General features: G+C 43.3%; 1 protein-coding gene across 2 annotated transcripts in view; it reads left to right on the top strand.

The window, feature by feature from the left end:
* The window catches only part of LOC102094408 (granulocyte-macrophage colony-stimulating factor receptor subunit alpha), a 37,088-nt gene that overhangs the window by 9,297 nt on the left and 8,305 nt on the right, over positions 1-19,486 (top strand). Inside the window, exons 1-8 of one of the 2 annotated variants that reach the window (XM_065074510.1) lie at positions 14-1,905; positions 12,293-12,390; positions 12,562-12,692; positions 13,698-13,818; positions 15,923-16,052; positions 16,141-16,316; positions 17,468-17,607; positions 19,075-19,113. In XM_065074510.1, coding sequence (XP_064930582.1) covers positions 12,303-12,390; positions 12,562-12,692; positions 13,698-13,818; positions 15,923-16,052; positions 16,141-16,316; positions 17,468-17,607; positions 19,075-19,113 — 825 coding nt within the window. In that variant the 5' untranslated portion in view covers positions 14-1,905; positions 12,293-12,302. Of the gene's footprint in view, positions 1-13; positions 1,906-12,292; positions 12,391-12,561; positions 12,693-13,697; positions 13,819-15,922; positions 16,053-16,140; positions 16,317-17,467; positions 17,608-19,074; positions 19,114-19,486 lie in introns of those variants that run through there. The other variant, XM_005502552.3, reaches the window with a different exon arrangement.

The following is a 19,486-nucleotide window of genomic DNA, read 5'->3' as shown; positions in this document are numbered from 1 at the left end:
GATGTCTGTTGATTTTCTTGTGCCACTGAAGATTTTGTGCAGAATACACATGTTTGCAAAGGATTAAGTTAGGCATAGTGATATTAGCAAATGTATAAAATCTGGATTAGCTTCCTGCTTAAGAAAGCCTAGGAAAAAATCTTGGTAATGCTTTAGCTTATTTGATTAAAAATGTAAATTTGTGTTTATATAAAATTTCCAAAGATTTCCGCGAAATTCAAGGAAGACTAAAAAATGTCTCTGATGTCTGTTGCACTATTTGACATTTGTTATCCAACATCTATTCTTCAATAACTGAAGGAAATGCTACTTTCTGTATCCTTCCTATAAATTATCTAACCAGAAACATATGGATTTCTATATATTGGGGGAAATTTTAAAAAAGTAAATCACAGAATTTTGGGGTAGTTGAGGCTGGAAGGCACTTCTGGAGGTTGTCCTGTCCCACCCCTTGCTCAGAGCAGGGTCAGCTACATCAGATTGCTCAGGGCTTTGTCCAGGCAGGTTTAAGTATCTCCAACATCGGAGACTCCACAATCTCCCTGGAAAACCTTTTCCAGTGGCTGGCTAGGCTCACAGTAAAAAGTGTTTTCTTGTGTTTAAATTGGATTCCCATTATTTCAGTTTTTGCCCATTGCCACTTGCTCAGTCACCGGACACCACTGAGCTGAGTCTGGCTCCACCTTCCTTCCCACAGTGAATATTCATACACATGGATAAGATCCTCCTGAGCCTTCATCTCTCCAGACTGAACAACCCCAGCTTTCTCTGCCTCTTCTCATATGTCAGAATGCCTAACCATCTTTGTGGCTCTTTGCTGGACTCTCTCCAGTAGCTCTATATCTTTCTTGTACTGAGGATCCAAGAACCAGAACCAGCACCCCAGGTCTGGCTTCACAGGTGCCGAGCAGGGGAAGGATCACCTCCCTTGACCTGCTGGCAATGCTCTGCCTAGTGCAGCCCAGGACTTCTTTGGTCTTTGGTCTTCTTTGGTCTTCTTTTCTGCAAGGGCACATTGTCGACTCATCATCAGCTTGTTGTACACTAGGAGCCCCAGAGCCTTCTATGAAAATCTGCTTTCCAGAGGGTCATCCTCAGCTCCTGCTCATGCTAGGTGTTGTTCATCCCCAGGTGCAGGATTCAGCACTTCCCTTTGCTGAATTCCATGAGATTCTTGTCAGCCCATTTCTCCAGCATGTGCAGGTCCCTCTGAAGTGAAATAGTGGTATATCAACCACTTTTCCCAGGTTTGTATAATCTACAGAAATCAAAATACTGATATAAAGACTGAACTGGTTCTGGGAAAGTTGCATTTAGGCAGCAGTCTGAGAGGAATGTTTCATTGCCTGATATGCACTGTGAGGTGTTTATTCCTATTTCTATGCCTCCTAGTTCACTTGGCAAGTGTATGGTACTCTCCATATGTCTGCAATGTATAATCATCAGTTTATCCTCACATCGCCCTATGAGTAAAATTCAAATTTTCATTTCTGGAAGTGTGTCATGGGCAAGAGTAAGCTCCCCAGAGCCACTTGAGAAAATAAAGTCACTGGCAAAGCCGGGAATTAGAACCTAGGAACGTTGGTCTCAGGTGACGTTTTCTAATATCATCCTGCACTCACAGTCTAAGAACAAAGACAATAAACTGTACAGACTACGAGGGTAAGAACTGAAAATGTTTAGGTCAGTATGTATTGGATGCTTGTGGTAAAAGCTACTATAAGCATATCATAGCTTTTAAATGTGACTGTGTTTTCCTTCTGACACGTTGATACTGACACCATCCTAGAGCAGATTGAATTTGACCACGCCTTGCTACAAAAGACCAAATGGACTTATGTTTGTCAGCACCCAGCTTACCAAGGATATGATCACTACTTCTGAGTAAGACACATCATACAACTGGTAACACTTGATAATAAGTTTTGCAATGTTTTCCTTGATAAGATTTTGCTAGTGGAAAAATTAAACATAACAGGCTATGCACATACCTCTACATAAAATGAAGCTCCAAGTATCATTGACTGAGTCATATTCACATAGTTTATGTGGATAAGTTAAGTTAGGTTTATAGCAAACCTGGCCTGGAGAGAGCCAGGGCGTGAGCTAAGAATTGAAGAGTGTGGAAACCAGGTGCTTGAGTCCTCTCTGGGGCCCTGCTCTGTGTAGCAGGGTAGACGCTGAGAGATCAAGACACTTGTGAGGGTGACCAGGAGAGAAAAAGGAAAGAAGGAAAGCAAAAACAGACATGGAGTTAAAGATGGGGTTTTCATCCTAACATATTCTGTATTATCTCTTATATTAATGAAATATGAGGAAATACCACTTACACAAGAATATATTTGTTTCTTCTGGTTTGATCCTTCAAATAACATTTTCAACCAGTTTGACATGTGTTCCTTCTGACACCTTCAATACTGGGGTCTGTTTAGAACAGAGGGAGTTTTGCCATACCTGTCTGCCAAAGACCATTCTGGGAGAGGGTGCAAGTCCTGGTGCAAAAAGCTCCTACAGATGTGGTGCTGGAGACATTTCCTTGTCCACCAGGCAGATGGTATGGATGGGTCAGGAAAATGGCTTAAGGTTCACCACAGTTCCTATATGTCTTATCCTGCCAGTAAGCCAGAGAAAAGCCGGAGGACCTGGCTATGTGTTGGCACCTTCAGCTGGGAAAATAGAACATAGGCACAACCCAACACTAATCCTTTCTTGTGTAATTTGTTTTAAAGTCAGGCAACCGTGGAACACAAATCCTTTGAGAAGCAAACCCCCCTAGTGCTGTGGTCAGTGGAAACAGTAATTTCTTATGAGGAAAGACAACACTTACAGGCCTTGCTATTCCCACTGCAAGCCCAATGACACGTCCAGAGCATGGCGGGAATGGTGTCAAGCAAGCACCCTTCTAAGGAGGCAGGGCTGCAGATGTCTCCTTTGGCAGTGCTCCAGGCAAGCCTTTCCATGATAAAATGTGGAGAATACCTGCAGCATGGAGCTGCTGTCATGTGCAGGAAATCTGAGGGAGACTTTGAAAGCAGAAGAGAGTCATGAGAGCAGACAGAGGGAGGTGACAAGAAGAATGAAGCAAAAACTGTGAAGGAATGAAGTTAAAACTATGAAGGAAGAGTGAGCAGACAGTTGCTAGAGAATAAGAAATGCCTAAAAAGGAACATAGGCTGAGGAAAGTAAGGAGAAAAGATTGAGAGTGACTGTACAGATGGCACAAAAAGGAGAAAAATATGGTTGTATGAAAAGAGGCAGACTAGAAGGACAAGAGGTCTCAAGGTTCTTATGAGCATTAATGGAGAGATCACTGAGAACGTGGGAAAGTGGAAATTACTGTTAAGACCAACATCTCACAGAACATTTCATGGCCAGTCCTCCATACTGTTTGTACTTAAGATTCTTCAGTATCATCTCCCAGCAGCTGTGGCCACATCCTTACTGTAGCATGATGATACACAAAAAAAAAAAACAGATTGATGCTGCAAGAGATAAGCAGAGAAGAATCAGGCAACAGTGAAGAGTCTGTCTCTGTTGCAACCTCGACATGGTGTCCTATCCTTGCTTGTTTCTTGAAGACCATGATGAACCAGCCATATCAAGCCAATTTCCATTAGGTGTGAGGTGCTTCCTGGAAACATTCAACACTCCAGCTTGCTTGGAGGGTCTGTCTGGGTTTTGTTTTCACAAAATGGAGTTAGTCTAGAATCAGTACTCTGAAATGACCACAAAAATTAATACAGGAGGACAGACAAGTAACAAAACATTACCATGTTTCTCTTTTTCCTAAGCTTTTAAGAATTTACCTCATAGTCTTAGAATTAACCTTAGAAATACCTTAAATCAAGAAAATTGATACTAGGAAGTTACACTACTAGGAAAAAATAAAAACTAAAAAAAAAAATAACAGTGTTGCTTCTTTATGTAGAAAACAAACAAACAAAGCACAAAAACAAAGAAAAAAAAGGAGGAGAGGAGAGGGAGAGGAGAGGAGAGGAGAGGAGAGGAGAGGAGAGGAGAGGAGAGGAGAGGAGAGGAGAGGAGAGGAGAGGAGAGGAGAGGAGAGGAGAGGAGAGGAGAGGAGAGGAGAGGAGAGGAGAGGAGAGGAGAGGAGAGGAGAGGAGAGGAGAGGAGAGGAGAGGAGAGGAGAGGAGAGGAGAGGAGAGGAGAGGAGAGGAGAGGAGAGGAGAGGAGAGGAGAGGAGACCAAATACTGGTAATATAGAAGTCCCTTCCAAAGCATTTTAACTTCCTCTGAGAAAAGGAAAATTGTACCTAGCATACAGATATGCTTGACAAGAGCAGATGCCAGTGTTTGACTAGCTCTACTCAGACCTCCACACCACATGAATGAATAAGGAGTCACCCTTTTCAGATTCTCACACTTCTTTAGTAACTTAAATTTCCTGCAGTGATTTGTAAGACCTGACTCCTCAGTTTCTGAAACTGCAAGAAGCAAGAATTTGAAGTAAACTGTTCTGGGGTGAGGGTTGTAAACCTCTAAGAACAGAGGGAGTTAATCCAGTTTGAGAAGTGGAGAGCCATTTGTGATAGCAAACAGGAAAAAAATACTGTGGTGGTTTGTCCTTGGACGGCTGCCAGGTGCCGACCAAGACTCTTTCTTACTCCTCCCCTTCTCTATTCTCCACTTCCCATCAGCAGGTGGTATCCATATACTCACTGGAAAGGAGGGCCTCAGTATGCACAGCAGTTGTTCCAGAAGACAAATGCCTTAATAACAAATGCCTCCATAAAAAATGGCTCCTCCCACCCCCTCCTCCTTTCTCCCAGCTTTTAATGCTGAGCATTATGTTATATGGTGTGTCCCTCTTGCCCACTCCAGATTACTGCTTTGTGGGGTGAGGTAGAGTGGGAGAGACAGCCTTGATGCCATGCAAGCACTGCTCAGCAACAGTTGAAACACTGGTGTGTTATCAACACCATTCTAGCTACAAATACAAAGCACAGCAGTATACAAGCAGCTCTGGGAAAAGTTAACTCCATCCCAGTGGGACTCAATGCAATCTTTCCCCCTTATTCCACACCATTTGTGTCATGTTCAGGTCTCGCATATTTTGATATATTTACATGTCTTCTGACTGTCCCATTGTACCTGTTTCTCATTCCTGAAATCCCCACTTACCAACACTTACAACTTATACTATATACTTAAAGCATCTTCATATCCAACATGCAGATTCATACATTCTCATTAATATCCCCTGTCCCTTAATAAGCAGATATTATTTCCTCATTCAGTGGGCCTCTGTCACTCCCCAAAATGTCTGTAAGAACAGGACATGACTTTGGCCCATTTGTCAAGGTCATGACTCAGGACAAGAGAAGCAGCATGTTTGATTGTTGGGTGCCGACACCAATTTGGTTTGGTTCGTTACTGCACTCACTGGTTTTTCGTGAAGCTCGTTCTTTCTCATTTCAGCTAGTTCCTGCTACATTACTTCCTACAGCATACAATTTACATCATGGAACATGTTTCTCCAAGGTTAAATCTCCCAGAATCACAGAATGGTTGGGGTTGGAAGGGACTTCTGGAGATCATCTAGTCCAGCCCACTTGCTATAGCAGGTACACCTAGAGGAGATCACACAGGAATGCATCCAGGCAGGTTTTGAATGCCTTCAGAGAAAGAGACTCCAAAATCTCACTGGGAAGCCTGTTTCAGTGGTCTGCCACCCTCAGAGTAAAGTTTCTTCTCATGTTTAGATGGAACCTCCTGTGCTTCACTCTGTGTCCATTACCCCTCATCATATTGTTGAGCACCACTGAAAAGAGTCTGGTCCCATCCTCTTGACACCCACACTTGAGATATTTATTATAAGTATTGATGAGATCCCCTCTCAGCCTTCTCTTCTTCAGGCTGAACAGACCCAGCACTTTCAGCCTTTCCTCGTAAGAAAGATGCTGCAGACTTTGTTCATCTTTGTAGCCCTCTGCTGGACTCCTTCCATTAGTTCCTTGTCCTTCTTAAAGTGGGGAGCCCAGAACTGGACGCAGTACTCCAGGTGCAGCCTTACCAGGGCAGAGTAGAGGGGAAGGATAACCTCCCTCAAACTGCTGGTCACACTTCCACTAATGCACCCCAGGCCTTCTTGGCCACAAGGGCACATGGCTGATTCATGGTAAATGTGTTGTCAATCATAACTCTCAGGTCCCTCTCCGCAATGCTGCTTTCCAGCAGGTCAACCCCTAACCTGGGCTGGTGCCTGGGGTTATTCCTCCCAAGGTGCAGGACCCTCCACTTGCCCTTGTTGAATTTCACCAGCCTGTCCATGTCTCACTGAAGGGCAACACAGCCCTCTGGTGTATCAACCCTTCCTCCCAGTTTGGTATCATCAGCAAACTTGCTGAGGGTGCACCCAGTCTCTTCATCCTGCTTTCTCTCACATTTATTTTCCTTTTATTTTAACATCCTAAAGCTTCAATTCTTGGACCAACAGATTGAACAAGACTGGACCCGGTACTGACCTCTGGGGAACACCACTAGCTACAGGCCTCCAAAACAGACTCTGCACCATTGCTCACAACCCTCTCAGCTCTGTCATCCATCCAGTTCTTGATCCATCTCACTGTGCACTCATTCAACCCTCAATTCCTGAGTTTGCCTATGAGGATGCTGTGGGAGACAGTATCAGTAGCCTTGCTGAAGTCAAGGTAAACAACATCCACTGCTCTCCCCTCATCTACCCAGCCAGTCATACCATCACAGAAGGCTATCAGGTTGGTCAAACACGATTTCCCCTCGATGAAGCCATGCTGACTACTCCTGTTAACCTTCTTTTCTTCCACATGCTTGGAGATGACGTCTGGAATAAGTTGTTCCATCACCTTTCCAGGGATGGAGGTGAGGTTGACTGGTCTGTAGTTTCCTGAGTCATCCTTCTTGCCTTTTTTGAAGGCTGGAGTGACGTTGGCTTTCTTCCAGTCCTCAGGCACCTCTCCTGTAAGTTATTTATAAAGATGATGGAAAGCAGCTTAGCAATAGCATCTGCCAGTTCTCTCAGCACTTGTCAGTACATCTCATTGGGGCCCATGGCCTTGTGAATGTCCAGTTTGCCTAAACGATTTTTAACCTGATCCTCTCCAACCAAGGGAAAGTCTTCATTTTGCCATACTTTCTCTCTTACCTCTTGGTTCTGGGATTCCTGAGGATTGGTGTTAGCAGTAGAGACAGAAGCAAAGAAGGCATTCAGTAACTCTGCCTTGTCTGTATCTTCCATCACCAGGGCACCCACCTCATTCAGCAGCAGAACTACATTTTTTTCTAATCTTCCTTTTGCTGTTAATGTACTTTCAGAAGCCCTCCTTGGTGTCCTTGATATCCCTGGCCAGATTTGATTCCAAGTAGAGCTTGGCCTTCCTCACCACATTTCTGCATACATTAACAGCCACCCTATATTCCTCCATGGTGGTCTGTCCCTTTTTCCACATGACATAAACATCCTTCTTCCATCTGAGTTTTGACTGGAGTTCCTTACTCATCTATGCTGGCCTCCTATGTCCTTTACTTGATTTCTTGCTCATAGAGATGCACTGGTCTTGAGCTTGGAGGAAGTGATGTTTGTACATTAGCCAGCGCTTTTGTACTGCCTTACCTTCTAGAGCCCTAACCCATGGGATTCTTCCAAGTAGGGCCTTGAAGAGGCCAAAGTTCACCCTGCTGAAATCCATTATTTTAGTCCTACTTATTTTCCTGCTTCTTCCACACAGGATCCTAAACTCCACCATCTCATGGTTGCTGCAGCTGAGGCTGCCCCCAGCTATGACATCTCCAACCAATTCTTCTTGGTTTGCTAGGACAAGGTCCAGTGTCCTGGTTTTGCCTCTTCTCGTTAGCTTCTCCACCGTCTGTGTTAAAAAATTGTCACCAATGATCTGCAGGAATCTCTTGGATTGTGCACTCTTAGCTGCGTTGCCCACCCAGCAGATCTCAGGGTGACTGAAGTCTCCCATGAGAACCAGAGCATGTGATTGTGAGGCTACTTCCAGTTGTCTGTAGAACACCTCATCAACTTCCTCTTTCTGATAAGATGGTCTGTAGCAAACACCCACAACAGTGTCCCCTTGTTAGCTTTTCTCTTATTTTTTTTACCCATAAGGTTCTTCATCTCCCCTAAGGAAAAGTTTGATACATTCCAGTTGGTCTCTCACATAAAGTGCAACTCCTCCACCTCACCTTGCTGGCCTGTCTTTCCTAAAAAGTACATAGCCTTCCATTACAACATTTCAGTCATGTGAGCTGTCCCACCACATCTCTGTAATAGCAATGAGATCATGGCTCTGTGAAATCACATAGATCTCTAATTCTTCCTGTTTATCCCCCATGCATTGGTGTATAAACACTTCAGAGAAGGAATCAAGCATGTGGGTTTCTCATGAAGGGTGCAGAAGGATCCTCCACAGCCATATGTACCCTTGAGTTGGTTGGCCTTCTGGTTCTCACCTTGGGAGGCAGCTAAGGAACTGTCACTCCTCTGGTTGGCCTGGCTTATTCCCTGTTTGGATGTGATGGCATAAGCATTGCCAGTTTGGACCCCACCCCCTAAGCTCACCAGTTTAAAGCCTGCCTCTTCCAGCCCCTCTATCCTTGGTGTCTCACCCCACAGCATGTCATGGGCAAGCCTGGTTCCATCCCCCTCCCCCTTCATATCTACTTTAAAGCTCTATCCATGAGCTCTGCTAGCTCATGTGCAAAAACCCTCTTCCCCCTTTGATAAAGGTGAACTCCCTCCAACGCCAGCAAACTGGTGCCATGTAGGCCACGACATTATCAAAAAAGCCAAAATTGTGTTGATGACACCAACCACAGAGCCATGTATTAATAGAGTGTTCACATCTGCTACTTCTAATGTCACTGTCTGCAACTGGAAGGAGAGAGTAGAAAGTAATCTGTGCTACTAATTCCCTCACCAACCGTCCCAAGGCCCTGAAGTTTCTTTTAATCACCATTGGACTATGTGTCGTAACTTCTTCGCCACCCACATGGAAGACCAGGAATGGATAGTGGTACAAGGTCTGTACCAGGCTAGGAAGTTTCCTGGTGATGTCCTTAAGCCAGGTCCCTGGTAGGCAGCAGATCTCCCTAAGAGGAGGGTCTGTCCAGCATATTGGCCCATCTGCACCCCCCAGAAGGGAAACACCTACAAATATAGCCCTTCTTTTCTTCCTTTTGGTGGTGGTCATATACGAGCGGATAGGCCTTTCCAATCCTGTCAGCACCTGTGTTATAGATGGACCTTTGTTTTCCTCAGCCATTGTCTGGCCTGCCACATCCAGAGCCTCGTACCTGTTGTAGAGAGGCACCTGGGATGATGGGTTGAGCAAGGGGGGTTTTGCCTGCCACCTCGGGTATGGACTTGTTTCCGTTCATCCCTTTCCCTTGATCTACTGTCTTTGATCAGGTCAGGGGAGGATACAGGACTCCCTTGGTTTTGGTTTCTTAGTGGTGACCTTTCCTGTCTCAGGGAGGTCAGAGCTTGATCCCACCAGTCTATTTCCTTCTCCAATTCCCTGATGCTTTTCAACTTTTCTACCCCCTCTTTCAGCTCTACCATGAGGCTGAGTATGTCATCCATTTGGTCACACCTCATGAAGCTGTTCTCTCTCCTGCCATACCATACCAGTGAGAGGCTTTGGCACTCCCTGCACCCTGAGGTCTGGACAACTGCATGTTTCCATGGCAGTCTCCTTGAGGTACACACTGGATCTCCCCATCCTGCCTCATTGTCCACCAAGTAAACACAGGTCTTTGAGAAAAGACAATGTCACAAATGGGTTTATTTTTTCCTAAGGAGGAAGAACACACACTGCCTTCCCCAATAACTTCCATATCTGCACTATGGGGACTTTATCTCTTCACACAGTATGCAAAGGGTTTGTTTGGGCAGGACCAGGATTGGTAGCAGATCCTCTGGTGTCTTCTGCTAAATTTAAATCCCAGTACTTTCCTGCCCCAGTGCCCAAAGATCTCAGCATGGCTTTTAACAGCCTGTTATACCACACAATATTTCCAGAGGCTTGTGGATGATAGGGGTTGTGATACACCCAATCAATGCTGTGTTTCTTGACCTATGAGATTATTTCAGAGATGAGCCCCACTGTCCGATTCACTTCTTTTTGGGGTACCATATTGTCATAGAACTTGCCTTTCAAGGCCCAAGATGGTATTTCAGGCAGTGGCATCATTTACAGGTATATTTCTAGCCACCTAGTTGTTTCCACCATGGTGAGTGTGTTACACTTGCCTTGTCAGGTTTGTGGCAGCGGCCCAACATGGTCCATTTGCCAGGCCTTCCATATCAAAACACCAGCCACTGCCCTCTGTTCCATGAAGACTTTACCCACATGGCTCACCTGATGGTGGCAAATTTTTCACATTCATGGCTGATCTGCATGATGACCATAATGGCCATGTCCACCCCTTGATCACAAGCCCATCTGTATGTTGCAACTTTCCCTAGACATCCCGATGCTTGATGTGTCCATCAAGCTACAAATATTAATAGCTCACCATCATGTTCCCTGTCCACTTTCCTTGTTCACCAGTCTCTAGGGCCAGTTGGATGGCTTTCAATTCTGCAAACTGATTTGACTCATCTTCTCCTTCAACAACTTGTTTTGTGGGACTCCACACAGCAACTTTCCACTTCCAACAGTTCCTTACAAGATTATAGGATCCATCGGTAAACAGAGCATAATGCCTTTCATCTTCTGGTAACTTATTATATGGTGGTGCTTGTTGGGCACAAGTCACCTCCTCAGGCAGTGCTCAAAAATCTCTGCTTTCTGGGCAGTCCATGGTCTTCCAGGATTCCTGAGTGGTTGAGGTTCTCCATTTAAGCCCATTGCACGATCAATTCTAGCCACTTACTCCATGTTACATTGATTGTGTAATGTGTAGATGGGAAGTTTCTTTTAAACATCCAGTGTAGTACAGGCAATTGTGGTGCCAAGAGGAGCTGTGCTTCTGTACCAAAAACTTCGGAAGCAGCTCAAACCCCCTCATACGCTGCTGATATCTCTTTTTTAGTCAGAGTGTAGTGGGCTTCCAATCCTTGACAATCCCAGCTCCAAAACCCTAGAGGTCAACCTCAAGTTTCACCTGTTTTTTTTTCTGCCAGAGGCTCCAGGCAATGCCATGTTTTCCAGCTGCAGTGGAGAGCACATTTTGCACAGCAGGTTCTGTACAGACTGGCCCAAAAGCTACTGCACAAGCTCTCTCCTGTTTGATCTGCTCAAAAGCTTCCTGTTGCTAAGAACCCTACTCCAAATAGCTCTTCTTCCAAGTCATTCAATACAGAGGGCTCACAATCTGACTATAATGTGCAATATGCATTCTCCAGAATCCCACAAGGCTTGAGTTTCTTTCTTCTTACCTGCTGGGGACATAGCTGTTATCTTATAAATCACATCCATAGGGATGTGGCAGCATTCATCCTGCCATTTTAATCCCAAGAAATGTATCTCTTGTGCAGGTCCTTTGACCTTGCCTCTTTTGATGGCAAAGCCAGCTTTCAGAGGATCTGAATTACTCTTTTCCCTTCTCAAACAGTTATTCTGCTTTATTGTCTCACACAGTAATATTGTCAGTGTATTACAGATGTTTGGGGCATCACTCTGTTCCAATGCAGTTTGAAGCGGTCCATGACAAATGGTTGGACTGTGATTACACTCTTGGGGCAGTTGATTCCAGCTGTATTGTACACCCCTCCAGGTGAAAGCAAACTGTGGCCTGTTCTTTGCCGCCAAAGGAACTGTGAAAAACACACTGGCAATATCAGTTGTAGCACTCCTCTTGGCTGCCTTTAACTCTGGTTCATAATGGAGTTCCAGCATGTCTGGCAGCCCTCAGATAGATATGTGGGACAACACTAATCCTAAATCATAGTTCTGCACCAAATAGAGTGAGTGTATGTATCATAACAAGAGTCTGTGGCTTCTGTCTCAAACCGCTGTGTTATAATAGACAATAGTGAGACTACTCAGTCCTCGCAAAGAAGAGGTACCTGCCAGAAGTCCTGAAGCACACACTTTCCTTGCCTTTTCTAAAGATTATTTTCTAGGGGTGAATTAGATAGGATATTTGACTCTTCTCATGAAAATAAAAAAAGATAAAGCTTTGCAGAAATGAAAGTACACTCGGGCATAGTTTTTTTCTTCTTCTTCTTCTGTTTTTTTGTGGTTTGTTTTTGTTTGTTTGTTTTGTTTTGTGGGGGTTTTGTTTGTGTTTGGTTTTGTTTTGTTTTGTTCCTGAAGGCTTAATTGTCTCTTTCCAGAGAAGAAAAGATGTTTGATACTCTTGGACTCATTTGCATCATTTGGTGGTGTATGATGCTATTTCAAGCCTTGCATGCTGACATCCAGTGTATGGGGTGTAAGTATGTTTTTGCAGATATAATCTGAGAAACAGGGTTTGATTCTTCATTTACTGGAGATATATGCAATTAATCTTGCAATTTTAATCTTAAGCCTGGCAGATACTGCTCTTTGTATTCAACGAAAACAACAGCATTTCTTTACTGAACTGATTCTGTAACACTTTCAGCAGAAGCACAAGAATCACCTATTACAAATGTGAACATGAATTGGAGAAAAATGGAACTGTCCTGGGAGAGCAGCAAGAATTTCTCTAACTACAAATGCACCATCGTGGACGTGACAGATGTAGAGTCAGAGGTAAACTTGCTCTTTGTTGAGACAAACAATTTCACCTTGCTCTTTACCTTTTATTGATTTCACTTATTCTGAAAACATGAATCAGTTGCAGGTAAAATCTGATCAGTGATTGTTTGTAGTCTAGAGCTTCATCTGCCAGGGGCTGTGAAAAGCCGTCACCAATGCCAGGGCGCATTTGCTGCAGGAAGAGCATCCTGTGCATACCACAAAACTGAAGTTCTGGCACTGAAGTGGAAAGGAGACAATAGCCTGAACTGTACCTGTGTTGAATCATGAATAGGGATGCAGCTACTGAAAAAAAGGGAGCAGCTGTGAGTCTAAAAGTGAGACCCTGAGAGAATTTAGAGAGAAAAGGCACTTCAAATAAAAAGTTAATTCCCCAAACATTGCCTCAAATTCTCCACTTGTTTCCCAGTAAATTAAATCATGCTGGTAGCACAGGTTATGTCATAAACCTATATTATCCAAAGATAAAAGTAGGAAGCTTGACAGACGGAAGATTGACTTTAGCCTAGCAAAACAGATGTTTTAAATTAGAAATACATATTATAAAAACACATCACATACTTATTGAAAATTATGAATATAATGCCACAGACACCTTTCTGAGACCTGGGGAGGTCAGATGAGGACTTCTATTTTATTTTACTTTATCCTTTCACTAAATTCCATTGTGGTTGCCCCATTTATTAACTTTCTCCTGTTATGCCACTGGGGTACTATTTGTCTTCTCTAATAGTTGCACACTAGCGTAGCATCCAATTTCTGAACTGCAAAGAATTTTGTGTACTTATGCTTTTGATTACTCAGTTCCATTCTACATCACCTTCAAGTGGTAAGGGAGAGAGTTAGCTCTTGAACCTAAAACACATAAACATACACAGAGGATTTTGGTCCTATAACTTGAGTTTCTGGGTTGCACATAGCCAGCACCATCAAGCACTAGCAGAGGAAAAAAAAAACAAAAAAAACAGAGAAATAAAACATCAATATGTTATTTTTCAGGGGAACAGTCCACTATGCAGTTTTCCAGTGGAACTATACATGCCTCGGCACAAAGGGGTATTCTTTATCATTGAAGTGGCAAACACAAACATCTCAAAAGACTGCAGGTTTATCCCTGGAGGTAATGTCTATGGTCTGGGTAAGGTATTCTCCATTTGCAATCTTTTAAAGGTGTTGCCTTAGAAAGCAATTACCTACACCATAACTAATTGCTCTATTTACTATTAAAAATTATTTTTTGCAGATCTGCTATAATTATCTTATCTGAAATGAATGTTTCCACAATTTTGCAAGAAATACAGTATTACAAATGTATAAATAATTGCATTATTCTCTTTCATGTTAGGGCTCCAAAATGCTGCTAAATTACAGTGGTTTAAGGATGGATTCAAATAACTGTTCCAGCTATTGCAAATTAAGATTTTAGCACTCATTTCTTTATTAAATGCTTTTCTGCTGGGCTGTTGATGAGTTTGTCAAGAACAGACCACAGAGCTAGCTAGAGGCACAGTCTGGCGATCAATGAAAGTCATAAAATGGAAGGAGGAGAGGAAAGGAAATATCACAGAATCACGGAATGGTTGGGGTTGGAAGGGACCTGTAGAGATCATCTAGCCCAATCCACCTGCTAAAGCAGGTTCACCTAGAGGAGATCACACAGGAATGCATCTAGGTGGGTTCTGAATGTCTCCAGAGAAGGAGACTCCAAAATCTCTCTGGGTGGCCTGTTCCAGTGCTCTGTCACTCTCAGAGTAAAGAAGTTTCTCCTCATATTCAGATGGAACCTCCTATGTTTCAGTTGCTGCCCGTTGCCCTTCATCCTATCGTTGGGCACCACTGAAAAGAGTCTGGTCCCATCCTCTTGACACCCACACTTGAAATATTGATAAACATAATGAGATCCCCTCTCAGCCTTCTCTTCTACAGGCTGAACAGACCCAGCTCTTTCAGTCTCCCCTCAAAAGAAAGTTGCTTTAGTCCCCTCATCATCTTCGTAGCCTGCCACTGGACTCCCTCCAGTAATTCCTTGTCCTTCTTAAACTGTGGGGCCCAGAACTGGACACAGTACTCCAGATGTGGCCTCACCAGGGCAGAGTAGAGAAAGAGGATAACCTCCAGTGATAAGCAGGTAGGCACAAACTGAATGTAGCAATCTCCTAATTTTGCCCTGGTGTGCATGTACACACACACACAAACACACACAGAGGGGTGTGTGGGTTCCCAAAGCTGCTGTGCACGCTTTAGCTGAAGTAACTGTTTACAAAGACATTTTGAGCCAGCCCCATGTGGGAGTTAGTCAAAGTGGGTTTCAGGGAAACCCGAAGTTCGTAATTCCATACCTGAAGTTTTTACACCACTTTTCCCCCTTCCTTCTGAACTTAGACCTCTCCACTAAAATTGCCTGTTCACCAGTGCTCCTGCAGCTGTATGTAACTGGGGTATTTCAGTCTTGACAGAGGTGATTTGATTAGGAGCTTGCTCATATCTGAGTAGAGAAAGTACTCCCTGCTCTTCCTAGTGACTTGAGAGAGCAAATGCTCTCATAGTGACCCTCAAAATACAAGCCAGGACACACCTAAACCCTCTTGCTTTTGATGTTCCTCCCAGCTAGCCCTAATATTGCAGGCTGGAGGTACCAGGAGAGGGAGCTTCCACCCTTTCAATGAAGTTACCACACAAAGAAGCAGAAAATTGGCTGAAGAAGGCAGAATGAGGCTGAACATGTCTTCACAGCCCAGCAATGAGGGAGCTTCCAAAGAAACAAGGTTCCCACTTCAGTGGGCTCCACCAAAGGAAGAGATCAAGTCACTGTTGCCCACGTAAGGGTGGAAAGTTCTAGCCAGGGGGCTCTTTGATCAAAGTAGAAAAAAGCCCCACCTGACTTTTAAAAGTCCCAACTTTTTAAATGCTGTCCATAAATACTTCAGGAGTGGATTCCTGGGCATTTTTTGCAAAAGGAGAAATACTTCCCTCGGTAGTACTGAGGATGATATTAAAAGGTAATGTGCTTCCCTTTACCTGTGTGAACGCTCTACTCATTCCCGGGTTTCACAGTTCAGAGTCAGTCAATACAGGGTGAGAGTCCAGCTTTGTCTCAGTTGTCATTTCTAACCCCCGAAATAATCAGCTGGAGTTGCAGGTGTGTAACATACCTAAGCATGTGCCAGGATCCTCCAGTGCAGTCACATGATTTTTCCTCACCAGAGATATTCCTGTGCTTGCAGGCATGAACAGATCAGCCATTGAAAACTTCTCCTGTGTGATTTATAATGTTTCCCTCATGAACTGCACTTGGCAAGCAGGCAGGGATGCTCCAGGAGATACACAATATTTTCTGTACTGGCAGAACTCAAGGTAAGTAAGTCTACTTGAGTCTAGGGAAGCCTGAATTCTCATTTAACACATCACGCTGCTCAAATTTAACTAAAATAACTATACACAGAGATGACGACGAGACGGAATGTGAGCTTTACATTAAAGATGAAAATGGCAGAAACATGGGATGTAAATTCAAAAATGTGAGCATAGTGACTGAAAAATCTTACTTCCTGGTGAATGGGTCTAGTAAAGTCTCTCGGATCCAGTTCTATGATGAGTATATTCAACTGTATAAAATTGGTAAGTAAGGAAATATTTTTATTATATTATTGTTTTATAAAATAAGGAAGTGGGGAATTTTTCTCTGAAAAGAAGCATGAAACAAAGTATGCAGCCATCACAGGATGCTGCACTGCAGAACAGACTTCTGTCCTGACAGCTGACAGGATAGAGTTCTAAAAATTACCTAAAACACGAAAGGCAGAAGCAGGCTGAGATAGCAGCTTGGAGAAGTAGTGTGAACATATCCATGTAATTCAAGTGATGTGATGCAATGGTTAGGCTTTCAAGGACACCTTTCTGATGGACTCATTTTGCCAGCCCTTAATTCCATACCTCTCCAAGAGCCACAGGAGCTACATGTCATAAAACCAGAGGGAGCGTTCAATTTGCCAATTAAGAATGCATTAGTTAAATATGTGGGTACCTATGTGTGAGCTGAGAGTCTAAGCTTCATTAGAGATCTGGGACAGGATTCAGCTGCCTAAAAACATGCCACTGGTGCTGTTTGAGACACCCTCAGACATTTGAGGCATCCATAAGGCTTGCAGATGTGGCCTGGCACCTGTGAGAGCCCAGGGTCCTCCTGGGTGTCCTGTGTGGTCTGAAATGCACCTGACCCCTGCCTGCAGCCAATGCCAGCTGCGAAGCCCAGAGCTATTCAGCCAAGCCCGTCTGGTCCATGGTACGTCAAACAGCTTTGCAGTTTGGCACTACTGATGAGTTCCCCACTGACTATAGCAGTGAGACACCTAGTTCACACCTAGTCAGCTATATTGTAGGCACTCAAATTCTGATCACTTGATTTTGCAACTGAATACTACCACACACGCAAAAACCTCCCTCTATTTTCCTACAGAGACTCGCATTGCCAATGTGAAATTTAGATGTAGAATGAAATGGCACTGCGCTGATTGTACTGCTGAATTACACAAAATTCTTCATACTTTTTTTACATGAACTTCAGTTACTACAGATGTCCATCAACTGAAGTGTCATATGCCTGAGTTTTGCTGCTGTATTTTACTCCTATTTAACAGAGAACATTTGTGAATGTCAGTAGCACACAGCTGTACATCAGTTGCCTCAAGTTCGCATGTATTTTGCTATGAACACATGAGTTGTAGCTGATTACTGATCATGTCTACATTAATGATTTCACTTCTTTCCAGAAATACTCACTCCACCGTCAAAAGTCACTGCCAGTTGCACTAAAGATCCAGCGGGTTGCATAATTACATGGCAACCACCCTTTACAAGTCACGTGGAAAACAAAAACTGTTTCCAGTATGAAGTTAGCATACAAAATAAGGTAAAACCAATTTTTTGTTTGTATTTGGCATCGTACCTATTAATATGCATATCTATAATGTACATACTTCTATTTCATTCATTGATTAACTTCTGTGGCATCCTCCTGTTCCAGCCTTTGTGGTCTCACATCCCCACTGCTCATGACCTTATTTCAAACTGACAAGAGATGCAAAGTAGAAAAGCAGTGGAAAGCAGGGAAATGCTATGAAGGATGTGTGTCCAAAGACCAGGAGAACACCTGAGAAACTCTCCTGTACAAGCATGTCCCACAGGAGATGACTGTGGGATGGCAGCCTGTGATCTGCAGCAAGGGCACTGCCTGGGTGACAGCCTCCAGCCCAGGCCAGGGCTTCTCAGGCCCAGGGCACCTCAGCTTCAGCTGCCCTGATGGCATTTTTCAAATGCTGGAAACTTCACAGCTGTCCCTCAGTTTCAACATGCCGGACTGTTTTGCCTTCACTCAGCATCCACACCTCTCCCACCATCTGTTGCCCTTTGGCAGCCTTCTCCCAGACACCATCCTTCTCCTGGAGCCTGGTTGAGCCAACCTGACCCCCACCTGTCTACATGCTGTCTGCCAAAACCTCATGTTTTGAAACCACAGCTGAAATAGAAAACACTTTTCTGAGAAATTAGATACCAGCAGCTCAGAGGAAAGTTCACACAGGCCTAGGGTTGGGATCTGCAATGGATGCGTTCGCTTTTCAGTGAGTTACCCTCTTACTTTCTCTGCAGTCAGATGTGGTGTTAACCCACCTCCTTCCAAGGTAGATGACAGACAAATCATGCTCATATTCCATTGGCTGGAAGAGACATTTTTCAGTGTTTTCTGGGATCATTCCTAAAGCTACTGCTGTTGATTTTGTTCACTCATTTTTTAACCTAACCATTTTCCAAAATTTTCAGGTTTTTTTACCTAGGTCAGTGTTCGATTCCAGTTAATAAAATTTTAGTTGTATGGAATGTATAAGTAGCCCTTCACAGTACTTCAGGGAAAGCCCCCGAGTATGGATCACTCAGATGTCTAACAGAGACTTTGACTGGTAGGGGGGTAAATTTGCTGTTCACATCAACTTTCTGCCCCATGTTATAAACTATTGCAAAAATCACAGCTTTCAAATCTGGTGTGTTTGGATGATGATTTGATTGCTTGCATAATTTGAATACACTTCTGCTGGATGAGAGTGCACAGTGTAAATATGCCCTTAGAGGCAAATATAGCTTCTCACAACCACTGATAAATAATTCATGTTTCCTTCCTTTTCAAAGATGAAATGGAGGAAGCCAAAACTCTGAGTAAAGTACTACATTCTGGGACATTACTGGAGCAGAATATCCCATTGATTTTTAAATTTAAAATAATTTATGACCATTATAAGGAAGAAAATTAAAACAAAAGAGGGAGAAATATTTTATTATTTGACAGGAAAATAATAAAAAATGAAGATTTGGTTTTGGTTTGCAGGATAAGCCCACAGAAGGGAAAAAGGATACTCCTGTAACAGTAAGTATTCTTGTCTTATACAAATTTGTGCTTTTTCCCCCTTAAGTATATAAGTACCTTTATACAGAATATAGTTGCTTCTATAGTATAGAACTATAGTTTTTGTATCAATATAGCAATAAGAATCCAGGAAGATATGTTGCTGTGCTATCTTTATGCAGAAATTCCTTAATATATCCATTTTAGATGAGGTAGCTTATGCTAGGCAAAATTTTCCATGAATTTTACAAAACTTCATACTTTCTATTTATCACACAAATAGATTTTGATTAAGACAGATGGGACACTTTGCTTAATACAAAATGGAAATATTGTCTTTCCTGTAACTCTCGGTGAAAAATGCCTCTGTGGTTCAGGACAACCAGACGGTGGC

Source organism: Columba livia, chromosome 1 (assembly GCF_036013475.1).
Source record: "Columba livia isolate bColLiv1 breed racing homer chromosome 1, bColLiv1.pat.W.v2, whole genome shotgun sequence".
Classification (NCBI taxonomy): domain Eukaryota; kingdom Metazoa; phylum Chordata; class Aves; order Columbiformes; family Columbidae; genus Columba; species Columba livia.
The sequence above is the reverse complement of the archived record's forward strand: the minus strand, read 5'-3'. Positions and strand labels throughout refer to the sequence as shown.